The 27668-nt window shown below is 35.1% G+C and overlaps 1 protein-coding gene across 4 annotated transcripts; it reads left to right on the top strand.

Moving 5' to 3' along the window:
• CCDC181 (coiled-coil domain containing 181) lies at window positions 1–27668 on the top strand. 4 transcript variants are annotated; one of them, XM_067037718.1, is made up of 6 exons: window positions 1–188; window positions 5356–5495; window positions 8008–8958; window positions 13575–13721; window positions 25432–25586; window positions 27321–27668. In XM_067037718.1, exons 2-6 carry the CDS (start codon window positions 5379–5381, stop codon window positions 27481–27483), a joined length of 1533 nt encoding a protein of 510 aa, XP_066893819.1. In that variant the 5' UTR covers window positions 1–188; window positions 5356–5378; the 3' UTR covers window positions 27484–27668. The 4 variants fall into 4 exon arrangements, with proteins under 4 accessions (XP_066893819.1, XP_066895029.1, XP_066895529.1 ...); XM_067038928.1 differs by lacking the exon at window positions 27321–27668 and adding an exon at window positions 25867–25970; XM_067038312.1 differs by having other exon boundaries at window positions 33–188; window positions 5376–5495.

Raw genomic sequence — 27668 nt, 5'->3', positions numbered from 1 at the left:
GCCCTTGTAGTGAAAGAGGCCCGGATGGAAGACAGGGAGACGCACCGTTGCCATGGCAGCCGGGTCTTGGCTGCGGCGGCGCAGGTGCTGGGTTCTCCCTCGCTTCACTGTCAGAGCTTAGAGGAGGAAAGGAGAACTCCCCTGTCCGACTTTGTGACCTCAGCCGCTGCGTCTTACACAGGCAGGAGGTGATATAGAGGGAGCGGCAGGAGGGTATATAGAGGGAGCGAAGGGAAGGATAATGCGGAGATATTTACGGTGGGAGAGAGGGTAAAGGGGTAAACGTCTGGGACAGCTGGGAGGAAAGGTGGGTAGAGAAGCGAGTGAGGAGACTTCGTGTTGGCGCCTCATCCTTCTGAGTTCGGGGTCCACGGAACTTGGCGCTGGCGGAGAAGCCTGGCAGTTCCGCCTTACTAAGCTCTGTATGAGGGAAACCTCTCAGAGGGTAGCTTCCTTTCTAATTTTTGTCATATTCTTTCGCCTCTAAAAGTTCTTATCCCTGGGAGAAAAAAGTCACTCCTGAAATGTTAGCTTCCATGAAGAGGCTAAGGTATTCAGTTAGTCGGTGGTACCTTGGGACCCTGGATAGAAATTAAAATTACCACTGATGTTTGTAAAATATTGTTTATCGTCATACTGTGTGACAGATTATGACTTAAAAAAATTTTTACTGGTGAGATCACAGTCTGGGTAGGATGCCGCAGTAAGAATGGGCCAGATGGTTTCATGATGTGATTATTGGTTAGCTTTTGCTTAAGTACTTGTTTTATATTAAAAGGCGTTTCGTTTGACGTTCTTCCCGCTTTCTTAAGATTTTAAACAAGCTTAAAATAGTATGACTGGAGGCAGTGATTTAGATTAGACTATTGTTGAGTGTTTTGAATCCTGAAAGTTATCAAAATTGTGTGTATATATGGACTTAGTTTAGACTCACTCTAAAAGATCTACAGTCACTAACCACATGGGATTTAGCAGACACCTAAGAGGAAGGAATTAGTTTCTGTCTCTTGCTACAGTTCCTTATTAAGAGGGTGGTTCTGGCCTAAGCCACCTACATAGGTTTTTATTGATGATACACATTGAATGTGTGAAACTCACAAGGAATCTGTGTTAGGTGATTCAGTTTGTGTAAGATGTTCTGTTCCAGAATGTAGACTATGTGCCATATGGCCAGTACCCTGGAGATGAAGATTTTAAAAACAGAAGGGGATTGAATATCCTGTGACGCATTTGAAAAAGGCTTAAGGGACGTCGTTACAAGAGTTTATGATTTATGTTGTTTACTTGGGAACTATCTATGAATTTTTTGAAGTTACAGGAGAAGAATGGCACTTGTTATTTGATGAACTTCTTTTATTTCCCTGAGTCACTTCAGCTATGGCTTTTTTCTTTTTAATTATAGCATAATAGTTTGATTTAATAATACCTAATATGTTTAGTTTGTAATTATTTTATTTTTATTTATGTTGCTGATTCTGTGTTTTAATTTTGTTTTTCTTTTTTTGCGGTACACGGGCCTCTCACTGTTGTGGCCTCTCCCGTTGCGGAGCACAGGCCCCGGACGCGCAGGCCTGGCGGCCATGGCTCACGGGCCCAGCCGCTCCGCAGCATGTGGGATCTTCCCAGACCAGGGCACGAACCCGTGTCCCCTGCATTGGCAGGCGGACTGTAAACCACTGTGTCACCAGGGAAACCCTCCTCAATGATTTTTTACAGACTGAACACACCTGTGTAACCAGAACCTAAATCAAGAAACAGAACATTATTAGAACCTCAGAAGTTCCATACATGCCTACTTTTCTTCACCAAATTCAGTTTACAAGAGGACTAGGGAACGGGAAGTAATATTAAGAACTCTGAAGAGGTAAGGTCGTGACATTTAAATGAAATAGACTTTAGGGGGCTTCCCTGGTGGTGCAGTGGTTGAGAGCCCGCCTGCCAATGCAGGGGACGCGAGCTCGTGTCCCGGTCCGGGAAGATCCCTACATGCCGTGGAGCGGCTAGACCCGTGAGGCATGGCCGCTGAGCCTGCGCGTCCAGAGCCTGTGCTCCGCAACGGGAGAGACCACAACAGTGAGAGGCCTGCATACCGCAAAAAAAAAAAAAAAGAAAAAAGAAATAGACTTTAGAATTTAAGTCTTGAACTCAGTTATTCAGACACTGATAATTTATTTTAGAGTAAGCATTATCATTGTACTGTGCATTTGTTTTTATATTCTCTTGCATTTCATAAGTCGGCAGTTATTTGCTAATTTGCATCTTATAGTAAAAGTTAAAATAACCCGTAAGGGTCATCTAGCTCAATCATTTGTCTAAAGTTTCAGTCTCCTTTTAAACAGTTATGCTGTGATTATCTTCCGAGCTATGTATAAACATTTGATCAACAGGGAACGCAGCTCACTTCACTTCAGGGCAAGTTTGAAAATGTAAATTCTGTCTTACATTGTGGCAAAATTTGCCCCTGAGTTTCTAGTCCTTGGTACTAGTCTTACTGTTTGAAATAATGCAAGTCCAACCCTCCTTTACATGGTGACCATTTAAATATTGTAAAGCAGTTGTCATGACTCCCCTTTAGGAGATTTCTATGGGCTAACATTCTGAGGGTTTTCAAGTATTCCTCAGAATACTGGCTGTAAGACATTTTATTCTCATAACACACCTTCTTCCCTTCTCCTTGTCTTTTATTTCCCTGTCTCCTGGTTTACCAACCTCTGAATGTGTTCCAGCTTGTCTTTCGTTCTCTAAACTAACAAACTGCATACAGAGCTTTGTATGTTATCTGTACCTCAGCCAGGTCTCAGCCTTGGAGCCCATTTATGTTTTTGTCCTCATCATAATTTTTCTAATTGATGTATACTTGATTTACAATGTTGTGTTAGTTTCCAGTGTACAGCAAAGTGATTCATATATTCTTTTTCATATTCTTTTCCATTATGGTTTATCACAGGATATTGAATATAGTTCCCTGTGCTATACAGTAGGACCTTGTTGCTTAACAGTAAGACCTTGTTGTTTATCTGTTTTATATATAGTTGTTTGTATCTGCTTATCCCAAACTCCTAATTCATCCCTCCCCTGCCCCCTTTCCCCTTTGGTAACCAAAAGTTTGTTTTCTATGTCTGTGAGTCTGTTTCTGTTTCATAAATAAATTCATTTGTGTCATATTTTAGGTTCCACATACAAGTGATCTCATATGGTACTTGTACTTGTCTTCCTCCTTCTGACCTACTTCGCTTAATATGATAATCTCTAGGTCCATCGATGTTGCTGCAAATGGCATTATTTAATTCTTTTTTATGGCTGAGTAATATTCCATTGTGTATATATACACACCACATCTTCTTTATCCATTCATCTGTTCATAGACATTTAGGTTGCTTCCATGTTTTGGCTATTGTAAATAGTGCTGCTGTGAACATTGGGGTGCATGTATCTATTTGAATTATCTCATCCTTTTAACTCATTTTGAACCTACTGTGCACTAAAACCTATCAAAATGTTTTTCACATATAGCGTTACCTCTTCTCTTAGCTAGTGCTTGTACAGCTAGTGGAAAGATGGTCTCCCACATGCTTTCATTATCATTTGGTGGTGAACAGTAGAAGGAAAAAAATTTTAATCTTGCTTTAGTAAAACTGGCACCAGGTTAGATAGTCTGGTCAAACATTTGGGGAGAATAAAGTGAAGCTAACAGCCACAACAGAGTTTGATGTTTTATGTTTATGAAATCAAACATAATTTCTCTCATTTTGTATCTTAAAAAATGTACCTAGATTTCATGTGTTCTTGACATCTGTACTTTCTTCCAGCAAAGGTTTTAGGCAACTTATTCTTGGTGTAGGAGCAATAGAAGGCAGGTATAGAAACAAGGTCCCAGGTGTTTGGGGCCCTGAAGATCATATTACTACAGTTCTTTTGAAACTGGACCTAAAATTCTATTTATAGAACATTGCTCTTTTTGTTTAAGTCAGTAGTGGAACGTAGGCAGATTATTGCTGTATATTTCTACCTTTGGCTAGTTCATGACAATTAGATCTACATAAACAATTTTCCCTCAACCATTTTCTTTTTGAAAAGAAAATTTGACATCAAACTGATGCCTTCTCACTTCTTCTAGACCCTTCTCCAGGAGCACATTTATGTTCAGGCCACACTGGAAAATTCCATGCACTTCCGTGTTAGTTCTTTCTCATGCTGTTCTCTTGTCTGGGATAGATGATGAACTCTTGTACTCATTATTCAAAACCCATCTCATTTTTCCTTGATATTTCCAATTTTAAACTGAGTTAGTTGCTTTTTTATTCTTCATTCCACAGTCCTTTATAATATATCTTTTGCTCACTTACCTACATTTTCAATTTATGTTTTTTATCGACATTTTAAATTTATGTATTTTGTTTATGTTTGTCTTCTGTATCAGGACTCAAGAGCATATTTTATAATTTTTATAGGAATATTGTAGGTGTTCAACAAATATTTGTCAAAATTGCAGTACATATTCACACATATATATTGTATGCTCACACACATAAAGGCACATTATAGGTAAAGATAAAAATGCTTCCTCCATTTGAAAAATTATGGACCAAAAAATTAGGACTTGGAACTGACCTCAATTTGCAGATAACTTTAGTTTTTTTCATAAAAATGGCTGAATGGTATTTTCATTAAAAGTTTTACACCATTTTCACAAACATTTATTAACTTTCATCTGACATTCTTATTTCTTGTCACTGCCTTCCAGATAGTACTAGGCATCACAGTTTGTTTTTTATGAAAAAGATATATTTTATTTTGAATTGACAACAGTTTGACTTCTCTGGAAATTAGTATTTACTATAACTGAGAGTCAGTGTTACATAGTTAAAAAAAACCTCTCAGATCACAAATCATAATTATGCTATATAAATTACCCAGAAGGATTGAGAAACTGAGGATGAGAATTAATATAATTGTTTTTATTTGAATATGAGAAAATGTGAACGAGTGAGACTAAAAAGCTGATTCATCAGCTCGTACCTGGACAAGGAGTTTTAATGATTGGTAGGGATGTGGAAAATCCTTCTCTAAGCCTCAGATAGTTTTCTTATCCACCTTTTTTAGTCTCCTTGTAAATAGGGTGTCAGGAATTGCGGGGAGGTGGAATGGTTGTTAGGAGTGGTACACCTAGAAAATGTCTGGCCTTTGTAAGTCTCTCTTTTAGGGTATGCTGATATGTTTATTCTGAACATTCCATAATTTGTGTTTCTATGTTTAATTAGCTTACCTTTAACATTAAAGGTAAGCTAATTAAGCATACTCCATACTACCCCTAAAGTGGACATGATGTACACCTTATCTCTTTTAATCTTATAGCATTATTCTTCAACAAACAGAAAATGGATGAAAATAAAGAAACGGATTCAAAAGATAGCAGAGAATATGAAGATGACTTTGAAAAGGACCTGGAATGGTTGATTAATGAAAAAGAAAAAAGTGGTGCCAGCATAATAGAGGTATATATAAATTGCCAACAGAGTTCATAGTAATTATATTAACAAAGTGTTTTGTAGTTCTTGAGGAGTTTCACATATATTATCTCATCTAAACCTCACAAAATTCCTTTGATATACATAGAACAAGTGTCATTATCCCCATCTTAGAGATGAGAAAATTGAGGCATGGAGAATTTAAACGTCCTAAGGCATAGGGCTAATTAGTGAGAGAACAGCGATTAAGTTAGCACTTAATAAAGCCAAAATTATAATAAAAAATTAAAATTATAATTTACATAATATAAATAATTTATTGCATCAAAAGTAAAAAACAAATAGTTAATTTCTACTTTATATGAACCTGGGTGAAATCATGGGGTTATTCTTTTAATATACATGAAAAATAAAACAAATCCTCAAAAACATGGTCTTCAGCTAATATCGGAAACCTTAAGAGTGAATTTTAGGGGAATGAATATATGGAAAAAAGTAAAAGGTCAAAGACTGAGCCATAGGAATATTTGTAGGACAAAGTGGATCCATTAAACATGATTCTGTACTATTTATCAAACATGTAGAAGGTAAGTCCAGGAAAATGAACCAGTTCCTGGTTCACAGAAGCTTCCTTCTTTCTCTCTTTACATATATACAGTGTGTATGTGTATCCATATATAATATATATGTGTGTATATATATGCATATGTATTGACACTAATTATATATGTGTATTACAATAGATAATAAGTAATTATTATGCATAATATAATTATTGTCACTAAATAGGGAAGTAATAAAGAAAAGGACCAAGATAGGGATAAGAAAAGGTGACTTTAGAGGGACATTGATCAGAGTAGTTACAGCAGAAGCCAGATTTAAGAGAGTTAAGGAAAAGAATATGAGGAAATAAAGGCAGCAGGTTTTACATCACAACTGTCTCTTAGTTCCTTCTTGCTTTCTTATGCAATGGAGAAGACAGATGGGATAGATGATATTTGGAAATGGGAACAGAGTCAAAAGTGAAGACTTTTCCAAGATGACTTTTACATGGGAGTTTTATGCATCTTTAACAAAAGAATAATCAGAATGAGTAGAGGTAGAGATACCCAGAGCAATAATGCTGAACCAAGGTCTCATGACTGGAAGAGTGTGAGAGCCACAGCACAGGGTAATAGAATTAGAGAAGTGATAATGATAATTCATTGTTTTATTTCTTTATTCATTCATTCAACAAAAAGTAATGATCACCTGCCATGTGTCAGAGGCTGTTCTAAGTGCTGAGGATACAGGAGTGGTCAAAACAGAGTGCTGTAATGAGTCTTGCTCATTCTGGTGGATTATTACAATCACTTTTTCCTTTGAGGCTGGTAGGAAAAATGGATGACAGAGCTTGAAACAGGGGTGAGGGTCGGGGCAAGATTTTATTGTAGTGGGTTTTACAAAGAAGTGAAAGCTAAAGGAGAATTTGGAAACAGATACTATAGAAATGAGCGAGAGAATCAAATACGGCTAAAAATAAAAATTACAAGGCCAGAGATCTTAGTTGGTCTTAGTTGTTTGGTAGTCATTTTAGGGGGCCAGGTTTATTATTGGACATCCAGCAGTGTTGTGCAGGTTAGGAAGAGAAGGCTGTTAGAAATGGTGACTGAGCTAGTAAAAGAGAAAGGGAATTTTAAGGGGTTGAAGAGAGCAGGAAAGAGTAACTCCCATGGAACTCTTTCAGGAGGAGAGAATTGTCTGAGAAAGAGAAAAAATTATATATTTTAGGGGCAAAGTGTTTGGTAGGTGAGGATACATGTTTGTAGGAGAGATGCTAGGTAAGAAACCATTAGTTAGAAACAGATGTGGAGCAGAGTTTTGTGATGTGATAATTCTGGTTTACGGTTCATGTGGAATTACATTTTTTAAAAAAGTAAAATCAAGTTATATTATGGTGTTTAACACAGATTATTGGAGCCTCTGACGATAGCTGAGGAAAGAAAATCTGATCCAGAGCTAAAGCTTGACCTGATATTTGGGTATAGGTCCTGCAGAAAATAGCAATACTAATCTGAAAAGATTACAGGAATCTCAAAATTATTAGGACTTGACCAAAGGTAGTGACCTTATAATGGTCCTGGGGAGAAAGATATCTTTTTGAAAAATACAAATATTACAAGGAGAAAACATTTAAAAATATATTCTTCTGAAACTGTAAAGGGAGGAAAATTTTATAGAGGGAGGAATATTAAAATAATATTGTACTATTTGTAGGTACATTTTTATACATTGGCATAAAATTAAAAAAAAATAACCAGTCTAGTACTTAGCAACATCAGATTCAAATTTAGAGGTAAATTTTTCCTGAAGTGCTTTTCCCTTGGGGTGCTCATAAATATGAATTAGAAAATTATGAGTGAAGTATGAGCAGGAAACATGTAAATTTTCCCACTAATAAATTACATGAGCATGAAAATCCATTTTGGATTGTCTACATATAAATGGACAAAAGAGTCTCAATTTTTACTGAAAACGAATCTCATCTCTGTTTTTCTAGATGGCTTGTGAGAATGAAAAGAATATTAATCAAGGCTTAAAAGAGAATGAAACAGAAATAGAACATTCCAAGCAGCTTTCTGATCCTGACAAATCTTTCAAGGATGAGGTTTCATCAAGAAGAAATGACTTCATTTCTGTACCAAGTATTCAACCTTCGGATCCCATATCAGATTCAGACAGTGAAAACTCTTTACAAGAATCCAAACTAGAAAGCCAGCAAGACCTGGAGGAGGAAGAGGATGAGGAAGTAAGGAGGTATATTATGGAGAAAATTATACAAGCCAACAAGCTTCTACAAAATCAAGAACCCGTGAATGATAAAAGGGAACGAAAACTTAAATTCAAGGACAAATTAATTGATTTGGAAGTTCCTCCTCTGGAAGACACTGATACTTACAAAAATTATCTTGAAAATGAAAGTAATGTGTCTGGAAAACTGTCTCAGTTACGTATTTCCAGTGAATTTGCACAAGAAAATGTGCCCCTGTCGCTTACTGATGGAAATGCTGAAGAAAACAAGGATAGGAAAATACTAGTAGAGAGAGATGGAAAGTTTGAACTTCTGAATTTACAAGACATTGAGAGTCAGGGGGTTTTGTCCCCCATTAATAATGCCAATTATACAGAAAATGAACCTCAGCAGTTGTCACCCAGATCTCCCAATTTATCTGTCAGTGGAGTCAAGAAAGAAGAGCCAATAGCAGAAATTCATGGGTGTGCTCACTCATCAACAGAAGAGCAACTGGCTTATATCCCTCAGCCATCCCCCAACCCCAAGACTCATCCAGGTTCTGCTGGCAACTCAGACCGAAGTAAGGGGAATGGAAAATCTAATCATAGGACACGGTCTGCAGATGTATCTCCAGTGACCTCAACATACTGTCTCTCTCCTCGACAGAAAGAACTGCAAAAACGACTAGAACAAAAGAGAGAAAAGCTAAAGAGAGAGGTGAGAGCACAAGTGGGCATTCTATTGAAAGTAGGATATGTTTTTATGTTTTATAAATACTGTAGGAATTGAAATGGTTCTTCAAATTATTTGATATATCTACTTGCTTGTTTTGTTTTTCTTTTGTTAGATTAAGTGGTTAAGTGTTAAGCATCTGTATTTATGGAACAAGCACCATGTTTACCTTGGTCCTTTCTTGTAAGCATCACAAAAGCATAGTAATGAATGACCTGTGTTAGAGCTAGAGGAGACCGCAGTGATGACTTCATCTGATCCTTTCATTTCAAAGGTGAGGCTCAGAGAAGTTAAGTGACTGCTGAAAGTAACCTTGTTATGAGGTAGGTGAAAATCAGATGTCAGATGAAAAAATGAAGGCACAAATTTGTTGGGGTTCAGGAGGCAACAGGTGGGTCTGGATTATGTACTCTGGTGTGTGTGTGTGTGTTTGTGTGTGTGTGTGTCTGTGTGTCTGTGTCTGTGTGTGTCTGTGTGTTTCATATATCTTCCAGGCCTACTGATGGAAAAAATTTTCACATATTGAGGTATGGGGAAGGCATTCTGGCTTATACATGATTTGTCTTGAACTTTATGCTAACTAGAACAGCCTGTCTTATGGCCTGTAAAGCATACATTGTACATCTGCTTTCACTATTAAAGAAAAAAAAAGAATGTATTTACCAGATTGCTTAGAATGTCCACTTTGAATGTAGGATAAATGCTCCCCTACTTCCCATGACACCAATGCTAATACTCCTTTGAAGATGAGGTTCCCTTCCCAGACACCAACGTCATACTGACGTACTGTGTACATGTTAATCTGTCTCTTTTGGAGCCTTGAAGGGATGTACCCCTCTTCACGCTTGATGTTTGTTCTTTGTTCTGACAAGATATAAAACTATGGGCCAAGCATCCAAAATGGCACCGGGTGGCCATTGTGGATGTGGTTTCAGATGTGTTCCTGTATCACCGAGAACTTGAATTTTCTGCACTGTATCAAACTCAAGTATATCAGCAGACTTTTCCAAAATAATATCTGCCAGCTGCAACCTTATGCTCTCAAGGTCTCCCCTTGAGATACCATTTCAGATACCAACTGATCCTTGCTTAACAAGCACCCTTATTTCTTGCCAGCTTCAATCCTAGTTCTTGACAAACAACTTATGTAACTTTGCAGTGTTTGCTTATATATATGCCTCCCCCATTTTGTAGTCCAGTGGAACACAATTCAAGTGCTTCTTGAATTTGTGTGTCCTGGGCTATAGTCCTTAGTTTGGCTGGAATAAAACTCTTTTCTATTCCTATTACAGATTATTTTTGTCAACACTACAGTTCCTTGATTTCAGGGGTTTTAGTTTTAGATTAAGAATAAAAGCTCATACCTAAATGAAATGTCTCAAAAATGCTATACAGAATCCAAAATTATTATTATTTGGGGATTTTTTTTTTGCTCTTAAATAAAAGTATTTTATAAATGAAAATTCTAGGTACTAAAACTGGCGGATTTTCTCTAAATTACTTAAATCAGCGCCCTGGTTCTCTGTTTTACTGGATACCTGATAGCATGAAGCTGAACCATATAAAATGTCTAACTGTAAATACCAAACTGCAATAGAATCACAGTTAATAGAACCTTACAATTAGAAGAAACCTTAAAGATTATTTTAAAGGTGAGAAAACTATAGTCTAGATAGTTTTAATAACTTTACTGAAGTCTCTCAACTTGTCTGTAGCAAAGTCAAAATCCCAGTTTTCTTGTCATTTGTTGAGAAATGGTATATTTTCTATTTATGTAGGAAATTATCATGGAAATTTCTGGCATTTAAATCAAACTCACATTAGCAGAAAGATTAAAAAATGAAGTTAGTAAGAACGTGTAACCTATAGCACACTCAGGTAGGAATCTGAAAGGGTGCATACTTAATAAAATTTTGCTTACTTGGGTACTGAAATCTGAACTCTAACAGACGCAGCTTACTTGGTTCAGGTATATAATAGGTACTTAAAAGGATCTGTTAATTCAGAACTTTATGATAAAACAAAAGAATTTATTGAGAATAACTGAACTATATGTTTGCTGTACATACACATACATCTATATGTGTATTTGTGTATATACTTCTGTAAAAGTTATGCAGGAGGTTTTATATAATTTCATTGTCTTTTCACTAATGAAATAATGGTAATCTTTAACCGGTATGACTGATGGATAGTTCTGTTTTTCTTTTGATCTTCTTTTTCAGGTGTCAAACACTCTGTTTTGGGATATACTTTTCTCATGTCAGGATCCTCATAACTAAATTTCCCTTTGCTTATGTACTTGCTGAAGGCATTGTTTAAGTGCTAAGTCTTTAAAATATTTTTAGTTGGTTTCAGGGGAAGGCTTTCCTTTTTTATGCCCAGCAAAGTATTTGTTGGGTTGGGCAGCTGTACTCCATCTCTCTACACTAAGTGCATCATTTCACTGTTCTCTTTGGCAACTGTAGTATCTATGCTTTGGCTGATATCTTCTGTATAATCCAGATGTTCCCTCTGAAAAATAATTGTCTTACAATACTGTCTATATTCATGCAAGGCATCCAAAATCCTTTTGGTAAAAATGAACTTAAATATAAAATATAATATTTAATAAATTCACATATTATATAATGTAAGCTCCTTTAGGGCTTAGAAAATAGTATACTGGTATTTTAAAAGATGTTTTATGCTGTTAATTGGATAGAATTTTTCCTTTCCTTCCTATATGTTGTTCAATCAAAAAGAATTAGAAGGGCTTGCTATATTGTCAAAATGTAAGGAAAGAATTCTGAATTCCATTATTTGAAAACAGTTTAAACATGGATTCTATAATTCAGTTTATTTCCATGCTAAAATTTTAGTATTGGAAGAGACTTAAGAGCTTGTTAATACAACTTCATTTTATAGATGAAAATACTGAGTCAAGTGGTTTGCCCAAATTGACATATTATGATGGCGGTATGATTGGTAATCAGATCTCCTAACTTCTAGCTTGGTGCTATTTCCACTGCGACATGCTGCTTTGTTCCCAGTAACTATTTTATAACTCTTCATAACTGGTTTATACTTAAACCAGTGAGGTACTCTCACTTCTAGTTTAAATAACTCTCTTTTATAACATTAGTTGAATAATGCAGTTTTAAAAGTACATTTTGTTCTCATAGTTAACTAATTACTTAAATATTTTCTGATAGCAGAAATGTTACTTTATGATTATACACTAGTTGAAAATATTTTTAAACATTATTAAAAAAAAATCTCAAACACATACGAGGGTACAATTAGCCCCTGTGTCTCCATTACCCAGATTCAAAAGTCACTGAGACTTTGGCATATTTGCTTCATCTCTTCCTTTTTTGGCTGAGGTATTTTTTTTAAATTAATTTAATAATTTATTTATTTTTGTCTGTGTTGGGTCTTCGTTGCTGTGCACGGGCTTTCTCTAGTTGCGGCGAGCCGGGGCTACTCTTCGTTGTGGTGTTTGGGCTTCTCATTGCAGAGGTTTCTCTTGTTGCAGAGCATGGGCTCTAGGCGCACGGGCTTCAGTAGTTGCAGCATGTGGGCTCAGTAGTTGTGGCTCGAGGGCTCTAGAGTGCAGGCTCAGTAGTTGTGGCGCATGGGCTTAGTTGCTCCGTGGCATGTGGAATCTTCCCGGACCAGGGATCGAACCCATGTCCCCTGCATTGGCAGGCGGGTTCTTAACCACTGTGCCACCAGGGAAGTCCCTGGCTGAGGTATTTTTAAAGCAAGTCCTAGACAGCCCATCATTGCTACTTGTACACTTCAGAAATGATTGTACATGTCAGAACGAAAATGATTATAGCATTTTGTTTTGTAACCAAAATGCCATGTATCACAATTAGCAAATTTAACAATAATGTAAAAAAAATTTAAGACATTTATAGTGCTTCTATAGACCCCATGTAGTGCTTCTAGAGTGTGGTGGGTTTTTTTTCTCTTTTGCACAGCTGCAATTTGGGGAGTTAAATACCAAGAATAGTGGCTTCCTTGGTGGCGCAGTGGTTCAGAGTCCGCCTGCCAATGAAGGGGACATGGGTTCGAGCCCTGGTCTGGGAAAATCCCGCATGCCGCGGAGCAACTAAGCCCGCGAGCCACAACTACTGAAGCCCGCCCGCCTAGAGCCCGTGGTCCGCAGCAACAGAAGCCACCGCAGTGAGAAGCCTGTGCACCACAACGAAGAGTAGCCCCCACTCACAGCAACTAGAGGAAGCCTGCGCCTAGCAACAAAGACCCAATGCAGCCAAACATAAATAAATAAAATAAATAAATTTATTAAAAAAAATACCAAGAGTAAACTAGAAGTGAAGGAGAGATCCAAGGAATTCTTAAACAGCATGTTGTATAATGTAGATCTATGTAATTGTAGACTTTATCTTGACAATTTAATTTATCTGAAAGTCTTCATTTTTTCCCTAAGCAAATTAGAGGTCCTGTTTTTTAGGGAGGCCCAATTTACAGATGGAAATTTTTAGGGGTAGGGAATCCTAATTTCACACCTTAAAATGTATCTCTCTACTTCGATAACACATATATAATTTTATTAATTTTTCATTAATGTGTTTGGATATTTCTTCCACCAGGAAGAACAAAGGAAAATAGAAGAAGAGAAAGAAAAGAAAAAAGAGAATGACATGGTGTTTAAAGCATGGTTGCAAAAGAAGAGAGAGCAGGTCCTAGAAATGAGGAGAATTCAGCGAGCAAAGCAAATTGAAGACATGAACAGTAGAGTAAGTAAAACTTCTCTGTGAAAAACAAGTTCATACAGATATGAAAGCTGAATTTATTTATAGAAGGGAGTCTATCAGACTAAAAACCTATGGAAGAAGTAAAAAAAGTGGTCCAAGAACTACCCTTGCAAAAGATGCCACATGCAGATGACTTATAATTAAATTCTAAGAAGGCTTGTAAAAATCAAATGATTCCTAATTTATTCAAACATTTATAGCACAGAAAAAGGAAAGCTACCAATTCATTTTTTAAAGATAGTATAACTTTTATATTTAAATAGGACAATGCACACAAAAACCCTACAGACTGGTCTCAGTAGATGAATAGAAATCTTACGTGAAAACTAACAAAGACATCAAATTATTTAATTTTTTAAAGTTCAAAATATACAAAAAAACCAAGAGAAAGTACAAAAATCATCTATATCCATACTATTTAAAAAATGTATATAAAGTAAAAATTGAAAATTCAATCCTAAGCCCTTCTAGGCTCATCCCCTAGTGGTAACCACTTTTAACAGTGTGCTGCAAATCCTTCCAGGTCTTATTTATATTTACATGTTTATCTGCTAACAATTTACTATATGGTTTGATTTTTTTTCACTCATTCATCAAGGACATATTTCTAGATCATTACATTTAGATCTCTCTTTTCAAATAGGTGCATGATATTCTACTCTTCAGAGGTAACTTAATTTATTAAACCATTCCTCATTTGTACATAGATTGGTTCTAATACTGCTCTATTAATCAGCAGTGCTGTTGTGAACATTTGCATTCTGTAGGAGAACATCAGTATTCTGTAGGAGAGTTTCTTGGAAATTTATGACTTATTGGATGTCCAGAATGAAAGCTGTGGTTAAACATGCAAAATTAACCTCCTAAAAGGTCATATCAGTTTATCGTCCCTCCAGCAGTATGGAAGAGTGAATTTTAACACATCCTGTCTAACATTGTACATAGTTTATTTTCTTAATTTTTCTTCGAATTAATAATATACATTATTGTTGTATACGAGCATGTGTATATTCTGTGAATTTCTTATTTATAGTCTTTTTTGTTTTATTTTTCTTATTGCATTGTATATTAGAGATTTTAATCCTTTGTCTATTATGTCTGTAAATATGTTTTCCTAGGCTGACAAAATGATATGCCATTTGTAGAAATTTTTAGCTTTTAAAATCTTGGGATGGATGGTACCTTTTAAGGTAGTAGACCTGAAACCACAAACTGAAAGAGAAAATATTGAGAAATTTGACTGCAAGTGTATAGTAAAATAATACTATGCTATAACCAAGTAGGGTTTATTTTAGGAAGGAAATTATGGACCAATAATAACAAATCTATTAGTATATTCAGTACATAATAGGTAGATAAAGGAGAATTTATGGTTATCTTGAAAGATATAGAAAGGGTATTTACTAGTATTTATTATAATTTATTTTTAAGTATTTCTAATGAAATGTGGGTTACAGTATAAATACCATCTTAGGAAATATTATAGGCATACCCATTAAAGTCAGAGATAGGTAAGGCTCCCCTGTATAATAATAATTTTATTCTGGGAGTTCTATCCAATTTATCAAGAGAAAAGGAAATGAGGTGTAAGTATTAGCAAAGTGGTCTTTTATATTATAAATACACAAAAACTTATAGTCTTTCTGTATTCCAGCAAAAACCTCATAGAAAAATATAAAAGGGGAAGGAATATAGGCATATATAAAAAACTTTGAGCTGAACAGGAATGTGTAAGACCTCTATGGAGCGTCTTTGCAGGGGACCAAAACGGTGAATTTAGTAAGTGAAAACAAATATAATATTCCTAGAGGGGGGGTAAAATATTATAAATATATGAGTTATTTGCTAAATGAAAACAAATATGATACTCCTATAATATTCCTGGATGAATGAACTAAATATTATGAAGATTTGGGTTCCTCCAAATTTATCTTTATATTTAATGTAATATCCATTAGAAGCTGATTAGGACTTTTAAATTGTCATAATTGTTAGTGTTACTATTAATATTTATATTATTAAAGCAAAACTTTTGAATTTTCCAATAAAAAATGGGCAAAGGATATGTATAATAAGTTCAAATATGGATAAATATAGATGTCCATAATATATGAGAGCAAGATACAAATTTGGTAGAGTCAAAGAAATGCCAATTTAAATTTTTTCATGTATTTGATAGATATTTTTTTAACTGCTTACTATATGACAGATGCTATTCTAGGCACAGCATGGAAAAAAATAGGTTTATTTTTAATTAATTAATTAATTAGTTTGTTTGAGCTGGGTCTTAGTTGCGCCAGGTGGGCTCCTTAGTTGCAGCTTGAGGGGGCCTTAGTTGCAGCTTGCCGGCTCCTTAGTTGTGGCATGTGGACTTCTTAGTTGTGGCTTGCCAGCTCCTTAGTTGAGGCACACAGGCTCCTTAGTTGTGGCGGGGAAACTCTTAGTTGCGGCATGCATGTGGGATCTAGTTCCCTGACCAGGGATTGAACCCAAGCCCCCTGAATTGGGAGCATGGAGTCTTAACCACTGCACCACCAAGGAAGTCCCAGAAAAATAGGTTTAGTCTATGTTTTATAATGCTCATCTAGTAGGAATTGAAAAAAAAATTTTTAAGTCTCAATATAAAATAAATTTATAATTATAAATAGTGGTGAATGCTATGAAAAAAAGGAGCTATGAGAGATCATAATGAGGGAAATAAGTGTATCAGGAAAGATTTTTCTGATGAGCAAACTAGAAGTAGAAATTAGGCCAAGAATTAGAGGAATTTGTTTTAAGCCAGGAGAATATGTGAGAATGCCTGAGACAGGAACTAACTTGGTGAGTTTGAGAGGATCCAGAAAGTGAGCAGGAATCAGATCACGTGGCATGTTGGGGTCTATAATTTTGTATTTAATCCTGTTATGGGAAGCCATTGAGATTATTTAAACAGAGGAGTGATATATTAGATTTGCAGTTCCACAAGATCACTCTGACTGCCATGCTGTGAATGGATTGGAGGGGGCAAGAACAGATAGATATGTGGAGAACAGTTAGAAAGCATATATAGTTGTCTAGGTGAGAAATCATGGTGACTTGGACTAGAATTATAACAGCAGAGAGAGAGAAAGAGAGATGTGAAATGTGATATTTGTTTTAGAGTATTAATTGAAGGAACTTCATAATTAACTAGATATGTGAGTGAGGAAGAATGAGGTGTAAAGAGAATACACCAGGTTTCTCTTCTGAGCAGCTTGGTGGACGATGGTGCCACTCACTGGAGCAGTAGAAAAGATACTGATTGGGGGAAATTATTATTTCAGTTGTTGAGTTTGAAGTACCTACAAAACTTTCAGGTAAAGATGTTGAAGATTGAAGAAATGTGTCTAGTATTCAGGACAGAGGTTGGGACTGGAAATATGAATGAGAAGATGAGTGATTTCAAAGATGGGGATGTGGATGTGGCTATTGGAGTGGGTTGCAAGTGCAGTGAAGAAAGGCGTAGAAAATGAAAAAATGAAAAATCTGTGAGGCTGGGTGTCGAACGGCTCATTCATTTAGTTATGAGTGTTACTTGGGATTAGGATGGAGAGGTACATTGAGCCAGTTGTGACCAGAGATTGTTAGAGTAATATCGTCAAATAATATAAACATCAAAGGAGCATGGCTTTACTTAAGAGTAGAGAAGAAGAAGTTCTCTACTGTTCAGGAGTTCTGAAGAAGTATGAAGGAATAAAGAGTATATTAACTTCTTCACCAGACCTCTGAAGTACTTGAAGTATGGCAAAAAAATGCAACTTCCATTTGAGAGAGAAAATCTGTGTCTTACAGGAGAATCAGGATTTGGGTAAGAAAGGAGGTTTAAGGCCAGGGTCCTAGCAATGGTTTGGGAGAATGAGGGATGTTTGGAAGTCTTTATATTATTGAATGGGAATTATAGAGAAGAAACTGGAAAGATTTTGGAGGGAGTGAAGGAATTCGAGATTGGGTAGGTTAGAAGGATAGCACATTACTATAGCATTTAAGAGTAAAGAAATTGAGAGGAGCTTACGTTTCAATCGCTGACCAAGAAAAACCCCTGTGACTGCACTGCTGATAATTTCCCAGGGGATGACGTACCTTCAGGCCTCATGGCATTCAGCCTAATGTTATATTTTTATTGGGCATTTGTAAAAATAAATGTATACCTTAATTTTCTATTGTGTTCTATTTAGAGATAATAAAACTTTGAATTGTATTCTCTAAAAACATGAGCCACGTTGAACATAATTTAAATATTTTTTGGTTAGAAGATATCATGGTTCTATATTTCCCTTTGGAATTTTAATTTTTTGCTATATTTTAAGTCTGTCTCAAAAATTAACTTTAGCTAGAAATTATATCATAAACGAATAATATTCTGAAGAACCTCTGTGAACTTTGTCTCTACTGAAGCTGAGCTGTAGTATACTTTGGCAGTTGATTAATTTGGCTTATTAATGCATTGTGATAGTAAGTATTTTGCTGGTCACTTCTGTGGGATATTTTGTATAATGTGAGTCATAGTTTCCAGAAAATATCTTTACAATATATACATTGTAGAATGACCTGTTTTACATTGAATTAAAAATGCTTTTAGGTGATGGAATTTTTATTGCCATTTAAGGAAAAATAGCTAAAAATGCCTTTCCATCTTTGTAATGAGCTTTGCTTCTCTTGGTCAGTGTTATATATAAATGATACATGTGCACTGTATGTATATACACACATATGCAGGCATATGTATGCGTGTCATCATTCTATCTAGGTGAAGTCTCCGTGAACACTTGCATACATTTTTTATTCTACATTTGGATGTTGTGTTGTATTAATGTCAATGGGCTGATAATGTTGTTTAAATCTTCTGTATCCTTACTGTTTTCCCCCCCTTTGTTCTATGAAGTACTGAGAAAGTTATGTTAAACTATCATTGTGTACTTGTCTATTTCCCTTCTAGTTCCATTGGGTTTTGCTTCATATTTTTAAAAGTTTTGTGTGTATGCATTTATGAATTTATGTCTTCCTGATTTAATGACACTTTCACATTATGAGTCCCTCTTATCTTGAGATCTACTTTGTCTGATGTTAATGAAGTCACAGTAACCTTCTTATGTTTAACATTTGCATGTTATAGCTTATTTCATATTTTAATTTCAATTTATCTGTCTTTATATTTGAAGAGTTACTTGTACAAACAGCATATATTTGTATCTTTTAATCCAGAAATTTGTTACTTTTAACAGGAGTTCATATATTTAATTATAATTATTGATAAGGGTAGGTTCTAAATTTACCATCTTTGTCTCTCTTTTTTTTTTTTTTTTTTTTTTTTTTTTGCGGTATGCGGGCCTCTCACTGTTGTGGCCTCTCCCGTTGCGGAGCATAGGCTCCGGACGCACTGGCTCACTGGCCATGGCTCAAGGGCCCAGCCGCTTCACGGCATGTGGGATCTTCCCGGACCGGGGCACGAACCTGTGTCCCCTGCATCGGCAGGCGGACTCTCAACCACTGGGCCACCAGGGAAGCCCTAAGTTTACCATCTTGATATTTGTTTTCTATTTGTTCCATTTGTTTTTTTTTTTTTTTTTTTTTTTTTGCATTATGCGGACCTCTCACTGTTGTGGCCTCTCCCGTTGCGGAGCACAGGCTCCGGACGCGCAGGCCTAGTGGCCATGGCTCACGGGCTTAGTTGCTCCGCGGCATGTGGGATCTTCCCGGACCAGGGCACGAACCCGTGTTTCCTGCATCGGCAGGTGGATTCTCAACCACTGCGCCACCAGGGAAGCCCAGTTCCATTTGTTTTTAACTCCATTATTCATCTTTTTTCTGCCTTCCTACAGAGATTAAGTATTATCAGAGATTAAGTAATATCAAGTATTTAAAAAATATTCCATTTTATTTTCTTATTGGCTTTTAGTTATACCTCTGAATTATTTTTGAAATCATTACTTTAGGGATTATGTTATGTATATCCTAAATCGTTATCAGAAATATATTGTTTTTGAAGTTTTTTTAAAATTTGATATGGGATTTTGGGTTGACAGTTCTGTTTTTTGTTTTTTCCTTTCAGCACTCTACAGATGGTGTTCAGTGGTTTTCTTGCATCCATTGTTTCTAATTATAAGTCAGTTGTGATTCTTATCATTGTCCCTTCGTATGAAATGTTTTTTCTGTGGCTACTTTAAACTTTTTCTGATGTGAATTTCAGCAGTTTAGTAGATGTGTGACTGTCTTTGAATTTGACTAACTTGGGCTTTGCTGAGCTTGTATCTGTAGGTTGATGTTTTATACCAAATTTGGGAAATTTGGGGCCATTATTTTTACAAATATTTTTTTCTGCCCTATTATCTTTCTCTTATTATTCTGGAAATCCAGTTTTACATATGATAGAATACTTGCTGTTATCTCAGATGTTACTAAGGTTCTGTTTGTTAAAACATTTTTTCTTTTTTCAGATTGCATAAGTTCTGTTGATCTATCTTCTGGCACTGACATCACTTAGGCAATGTCCAGTCTACTGTTAAGCTCATTCAGGGAATTTATGTTGTTTTTTCTCTTTTAAGTTTCTATTTCTTTGTGTGTGTGTGTGTGTGCGTGTGTGATCTGTCTTTTTTTTTAGTTGTATTGAAATATAATTAATAAATAAAATTATAAGATAAAGTGTACAATATGATTTGATACACATATACATTATTAAAGGATTCCCCCCATTAAGTTGATTAACATATACATCACCTCCCCCCTTTTTGGAGAAAAGATTTAAGTTCTACTCTCTTGGCAAATTTCAATTATATAATACAGTGTTATCAAACTATACTCACCATATTATACGTTAGATCCTCAGACTTTTTTCATCTTATAACTGGAAGTTTGTACCCTTTTACCAACTTCTCCCTATTTCTCCCAACCCCCCAGTTCCTCATAACCACCACTCTCCATTTCTATGAACTAGACTTTTTTTTTAAGTTTCCACATGTAAATGGTGCTATGCAGTATTTGTCTCTGTCTGGCATATTTCACTTATAATAATGCCTTCCAGGTTCAGGTTCATCCATGTTATTGCAAGTTATAGAATTTCCTTCTTTTTTAAAGCTGAATAACATTCATGTGTGTGCATCCATGTGTGTGTGTGACATTTCTCGATCCATTCATTCATCTACAGACACTTAGGTGTTTTCATACTTTGTCTATTGTGAATAATGATGCAATGAACATGGGAGTGCAGATATCTCTTCTAGATAATTTTTTTTCCTTTGGATATATACCCAGAAGTGGGATTGCTGGATTATAAAATACTTCTATTTTTAATTTACTGAGGAAGCTCTACACTGTTTACCATAATGGCTATACCAGATTACATCCCCACCAACCAGGCACAAAGGTTCCCTTTTCTCCACATCCTTGCCAGCATTTGTTTTCTCTTGTCTTTTTTGATAATAGCCATCCTAACATGTATGAGATGATATCTCATGGTGGTTTTTGTTTGCATTTTCCTGATGATGAGTGATGTGGAGTATGTTTTCATGTACATGTTGGCCATTTGTAAATCTTATTTGGAAAAATGTCTATTTAAGTCCTTTGCCTATTTTATAATTGGGCTTTTTTCTTTTTTGATATTGAATTATATGAATTCCTTGTATATTTTGGATATAACCCCTTACTGGACATATAGTTTGAAAATATTTTATCCCAGTCAATAGGTTGCCTTTTCATTCTGTTGAAGGTTCCCTTTGCTGATCACAAGCTTTTTAGTTTGATGTAGTCCCATTTAAAAATTATTGCTTATGCTGTCTTTGTTTTGCTATCAAATCCAAAAAATCATTTCTAAGAACAATGCTAAGGAGTTTATCCTTGATATTTCTTTCTAGGAGTTGTACTCTTTCAGGTCTTACACACAGTCTTTAATCCATATTAAGTTGATTTTTGTGTATGGTGTAAGATAGGTATTCACTTTCATTTTTTTGTATGTAGCAATTGTTATACTAATTTCATTTGTTGAAAAGACTGTCCTTTCCTCATTGTTATTTTTGGTTCCTTTGTTGAAAATTAATTACCATATATGCATGCATTGATTTTGGGCTCTCTGTTCTGTTCCATTGATCTATGTATCTATTCTGCCAGTACTATAGTGTTTGATTACTTTAGCTTTATAATATAGTTTAAAATCAGGAAGTGTGATGCTTCCAGCTTTGTTCTTCTTTCTCAAGATTACATTGGATATTTGGATCTTGTACAAATTTTAGGATTTTTTTTCTATTTTTGTGAAAAATACCATTGGAATTTTTATGGGTATTATAATGAATTTTTAGATTATATGGACAATTTTTAAATAGTATGGACATTTTAACAGTATTGGTTGTTTGAGTCCATGAGCATGGAATATCTTTCCATTCATTTGTGTCTTCTTCAATTTCTTTCATCAATGTCTTTTTGTTTTCAGCATATAGATCTTTCACCTCCTTAGTTAAGTTTATTTCTAAGTACATATTTCATTCTTTGTGATGCTATTTTAAAAGGGCTTATTTAATTAATTCTCTTTCAGATAGTTTGTTGTTAGTGTATAGAAACACAATTGATTTTTTTATATTGATTTTGTATCCTGCATCTTTACTGAATTGGTTTATTAGTTCTAACATTTTTAGGGTGGTGAAGTCTTTAGGGTTTCTATATCATGTAGAATAATATAATAATATCATGTAATCTGCAAATAGAGCAGTTTTACTTCTTCCTTTCTAATTTGAATGCCTTTTATTTCTTTTTCTTGTCTGATTGCTCCAGATAGGAATTCCAATACTGCGTTGAATAAAAGTGGTGAGAATGGGCATCCTTGTCTTGCTCCTGATATTAGAGGAAAAGCTTTCAGCTTTTCACTATTGTGTATGATGTTAGCTGTGGACTTGTGATATATATAGCCTTTATATGTTGAGGTATATTCTCTTTATACCCAATTTCTTGAGAGTTTCTATCATGAAAAGATATTTTGTCAGATGCTTTTTTGCATCTATCCAGATAATCATATGATTTTAATCTTTCATTTTGTTAATGTGTATAACACTGATTGATTTGTAGATGTGAACCATCCTTACATCTCTAGAAAATCCCACCTGTTCATGGTGTATGATCCTTTCTAGTATACTGCTGAATTAGCTTTTCTAATATTTCACTGAGTATTTTTACATCTCTGTTCATCAAGGATATTGGCCTCTAATTTTGTTTTCTTGTAGTATCCGTGTCTGGCTTTGCTATCACATTATGCTGGCCTCATAAAATGGGTTGGAAGTGTTTTCTCCTCTTCTGTTTATTGGAAGGGTTTGAGAAGGATTGGTATTTATTCTTCTGTTGATTTTCTAGAAGCTATCTCGTCTTGGACTTTTGTTTTTTGGGATATTTTTGATTACTGATTCAATTTCATTACTAGTAATCAGTCTATTCACATTTTCTATTTCTTCCTGATTCAGTCTCAGTAGGTTGTATGTTTCTAGGAATTTATTCATTTCTTCTGGGTTTTACAGTTTGTTGGTTTATAGTTGTTCATAATTGTCTTTTATGATGTTTTGTATTTCTGTATTATTAGTTGTAATGGCTCCTTTTTCATTTATAATTTTATTAATTTGAGTCCTCTCTTCTTTTGGTAAGTCTAGCTAAATGTTTGTCTGGTTATCTTTTTAAGAAATCAGCTTTTAGTTTCTTTGATATTTTCTGTTGTCTTTTAGTTTCTGTTGTATTTATTTACACTCTGATCTTTGTTATTTTCTTCCTTCTACTAACTTTTGGCTTAGTTTATATCTCTTTTTCTAATTACACCTCAGGTGTAAAGTTAGGTTGGTTTTTTGATCTAACCTTCTTAGAACTGTCTTTGTTGCATCCCATAAGTGTTGGTATGTTGTATTTCCCTTTTCATTTGTGTCAGGCTATTTTTTGACTTCCCATCTGTTTTTTTCCTTTGACCCATTGGTTGCTCAGGAGCATGTTAATCTCCACATATTTGTGAATTTTCCAGTTTTCTTCTTGCAGTGGATTTTTGCTATTTACTGGACATGAACTGGACATGCCAAATATAATCCCTTCTCAGATCCTTTGCCCTGTTACCATTGCTTGAAATACTCTTTTTCCAGATATCCCATAAATGGTTCCCTCACTTTCTATCTATTGATAAATACCATCCTTTCTCCTTACCTCTCCCATTATTACTCTCTCTGACATATCAATCAGTCAATCAATCATATATTTTCATCTCCTTATCTTGAACAACACTGCCCTATAGAATTTTCTGTGATGATGGTAATATTCTATATCTGCAGTGTCCAATAAAGTAGCTACTAGCCATAATGTGACTATTAAGTATTTGAATGTGACTGAGGTACTAAATTTCTAATTTAATTTAAGTAGCTACATGTGACTAGTGACTACTTTATTGTATAGTGCAGGTATGGAACGTATGAGAAAGGGAGGCTTGTTTTTTTTTTTTTTTTTCTTTGATGCATCCTGGTAGCTATGTGTATGTAGATACTCTGTTTAGTAGATACTCTGTAAATGGTTGTTGAATGAATAGATGAACAGTGATACCCATCAATCCTGTTTATCCCTGAATTCTTAACTCTTCTTAATCTATAATTGCGGATTGAACACTTTTTAGTCATCTCCAAACATTCCCAAACTTTTAGGTGTTCAGCAATGGTCCTGTAGGTCCGTGGGACCTCCTCACAAAGTTCTGCATTATACATCAAAGATCCTAAATTGTATAAATTATATAAATTAGACTGAAGCATACTGGGCAATATGGGTTACAGATAAAGGAAAATGCAAGGTGTAGGAGGTGGTCTTCTCTATCACCAAGTTCATATTTGGCAAAAGTATTAAATGAATGAATCTTTTCCTTTTGTGTTCTAGCCAGGCATCCATGTGAGTCATGCTTTTCCCAAGACTAAAGAGTCCCAAATCTTTCCTTTTGTTCTCTTTATTCTCCCAAATAAGAGCTCTTTCAGCTATCCCTGAATATAGTATCCATCATGAAGTTTGAAGAACCATACAATAAGCTGCTCCCACTAGCCCATTCTTATGACAAATCCTCATGGCTGTTATCCTTATGAAAAAGTTCTTATGGTTGCAAATCCTCATTGCCACCCTCCATAATAATAATAACAGTTTTGGAGATGGGCTTGGTAGTTAGATGCTCTTAAAACTTAAAAACGAAAGTAGAATTTAAAAGAGAGTTGGAATAACACAAATGTGGGTTCATTGGTTTTCGATTCCAGTGGAGCTTCCATGGAGCTTCCTTCAGGAATTGATACCAAGACCTCAACTCACTCATACTGCCTATCCCCAACATTTCTTCAACCATGTTTTATGCATATGTGCCATTGTGCAAAATTATTTTATTTGTCAAAGGGCTCAACTTTGAAAAGTTTGCAAATCACTGCATCTAGCCCTTCATTTACTGATTACCTCAGTAAGACTTTTGAAAGAAGCCAGAGGGCAGTGAGTTCAATGTTGAGTTTTCTGACAAAAGGGTAATCAATGTTGCTGATTCAAAGGTCATGTATTTGGTTTGGATGCAAGGAGTGCAAGTAATGAGATTGGTATTATTATGAAAAATTGGTGAGTAGGACATGTGTTCCTATAGGGTCTTTTAGGCAGGGGCTCAAAAAGTAGTTTTGGTTTCTTTAAATTAAGCAAAGCTTGTTTTTGTAAGCAGCAGGAAAACAGAGATCCACAGAAAGCTTTTCGATTATGGCTTAAAAAAAAGCACGAAGAACAGTTGAAAGAAAGAAAGACAGAAGAACTGCGAAAGCAAGAGGAATGCTTATTCTTCCTTAAAGGAACAGAAGGCCGTGAAAGGGCCTTTAAACAGTAAGTCAAAGGCAGGGCATTTTCCCCCCTTCCTCATGGTCATTTTAGAAAGTTATATAGTCAATAAAACTTAAAAAAATTGATTTCATTACCTACCTATTCAATTTTAAAGCCACAGTTTTAACAATATGTGAGAAAATTCTTTAACTCCATACTTTGCGTAATATCTATACCATTTTTTCAAGGTATTTTTCAATACTAAAATTGTTTCTTATGGCAGCAGTGTGATAACCTTTGATAGCTTACCATTAATTGACTGACTGATTTGTTCATTTCTTAGAGAAATAGGCCAAAGATCGGTTACAGCTTCTCCTCACAGTCCTCAGGAAAACTTAATATATTGAGTTGCATTTACCAATAAATATTTTTCTGTAAAGAAAAGCAGTCAGGCTGAGGAGGAAGATCTGTACAGACCAAATGAAAAGGAGATTTGGACACATATTTTGGTAATTTAAGGCAAACCTGGTCTCCCTTCAGTTGCATGGGTAAGAGTCTGTATTACATGGTTTATTCTGAGGATACAGACCTGGCTTCATAATTTTGCCAGCATGCCTTGGGAGAGGGAGTGAATATTGTGTCCAGTTGTTTGAAGCTCACTTCTTTCTTTCTTTTCTATCTTTTTTGCTGTCTTTCTCTTTTTTAGTTTCTTTGCCTCTTTCTTTCCTCTCCTTCTTTAAAAAAATATACATATCCCTTTATTATAACAGATGCAGTGAATGTGCATTGTGGAAATGGAGGGGAATAAACTCACATTTTCATCACCCAGGAATCACTATTGTTAGCACTGTACTGCATAACTTCTAGATATTTCTCTGTACATATATTTACAGTTTTAAAATATAAATTGAGATCATACTGTATATACTGTTCTGCAATCTGCTTATTTTTGTTAATGATCTCATCTAATATCCAGCCTATAACCATTTTTTTCCCAGTCACCCCCTAAATGACTAGAGTTAATTTGCTCAAACTGATATCCAATTTCAAAACCACACAACGTTAGATTATGAGGTTTCTTAAGTCTCTTTTATACTAATGCAGTTATTTATTTGTCTGGATTTATTTCTGAAAATATTATATATATACACACACACCACGTATGCACTTTCATACCAGAGATGTGAGTATACAGTTATTTTTAATGTTATTTTACCTAAACAAGTTTTATAGACTTAAATTTGTTAGAATGTGGACTCTTCCTTCACCCTTTTTGATGTTTCTTATGCTTAGGCTTATTTTTCCATTTTAAGGGAGAACTATTTTATGCACTGAAAAGCAAGAGCTCTATAATTCCTCCACCAAGAAGAGCAAGGAGACATTTCTGCATGCTGGTATTCTGCATGCTGCTTAAGTAATGTTTTAGAATAGTTAGTTGCAAAAAATAAGTTATTTGGTATCTATCAAATACTTGCTTAGAAAATCATATTTTAAAAAAAAGATAGGACCTATGTCACGTAAAATAGTGTGTTTATTACTTTAAAAAGGTTTTTTTAGTTGGCAGTTTCCTTATTAGACAAACTTAATTTCAAACATTTGATTCTAAATGTGACTATGCTTCCTTGTATGAGCCTTTGGTATAAGCCTGAAATTTTTCAGTTAATACTAATTTGTGTTATGAACAGAGCTTTTTAATCTAAAGAAATCTAATTTCCTTTGTCTGTAGTAATAACTTTATAGCATGAAGAGTATATTCAGGTTGATACTCAACAGGTCTGTTCATGTCTTTTTCTACAGATGGCTAAGAAGGAAACGGATAGAAAAACTAGCAGAGCAACAAGCTGTCAAAGAAAGAACTAGACAGCTCCGACTGGAAGCAAAGTATTCTAAACAGTTACAGTACCACCTATATAATATGTCAGAAGCCAAATCTTTTCGTTTTACTGATCATTACAACTGAAGGTATCTGTTAAATACTTCATTTGGAAGCTGCTGTCCTCAAAATTTTGGATATCATTTCTTATGGCCTGTGTGCTTTGGTCATACTCTAAATTATGGAAATGCTATTTATCTTTTGGTAATGTTGATAGTAAATTTATCTTATTTCTTTTAACACTACAGCAAAATAAATTTCTTCTCTCATAG

Source organism: Kogia breviceps, chromosome 1 (genome assembly GCF_026419965.1).
Source record: "Kogia breviceps isolate mKogBre1 chromosome 1, mKogBre1 haplotype 1, whole genome shotgun sequence".
NCBI classification, from domain to species: Eukaryota; Metazoa; Chordata; class Mammalia; order Artiodactyla; family Physeteridae; genus Kogia; species Kogia breviceps.
This window is presented reverse-complemented; position numbering and strand designations above follow the sequence as displayed.

Excerpts from the sequence above, each read along its gene's own strand:
- CCDC181 (XM_067037718.1), top strand. The coding sequence starts at position 5,379 with ATGGATGAAAATAAAGAAACGGATTCAAAAGATAGCAGAGAATATGAA. Across the intron at positions 5,496-8,007 it reads GTGGTGCCAGCATAATAGAG|ATGGCTTGTGAGAATGAAAA; the intron begins GTATATATAAAT and ends CTGTTTTTCTAG. Across the intron at positions 8,959-13,574 it reads GAGAAAAGCTAAAGAGAGAG|GAAGAACAAAGGAAAATAGA; the intron begins GTGAGAGCACAA and ends TTCTTCCACCAG.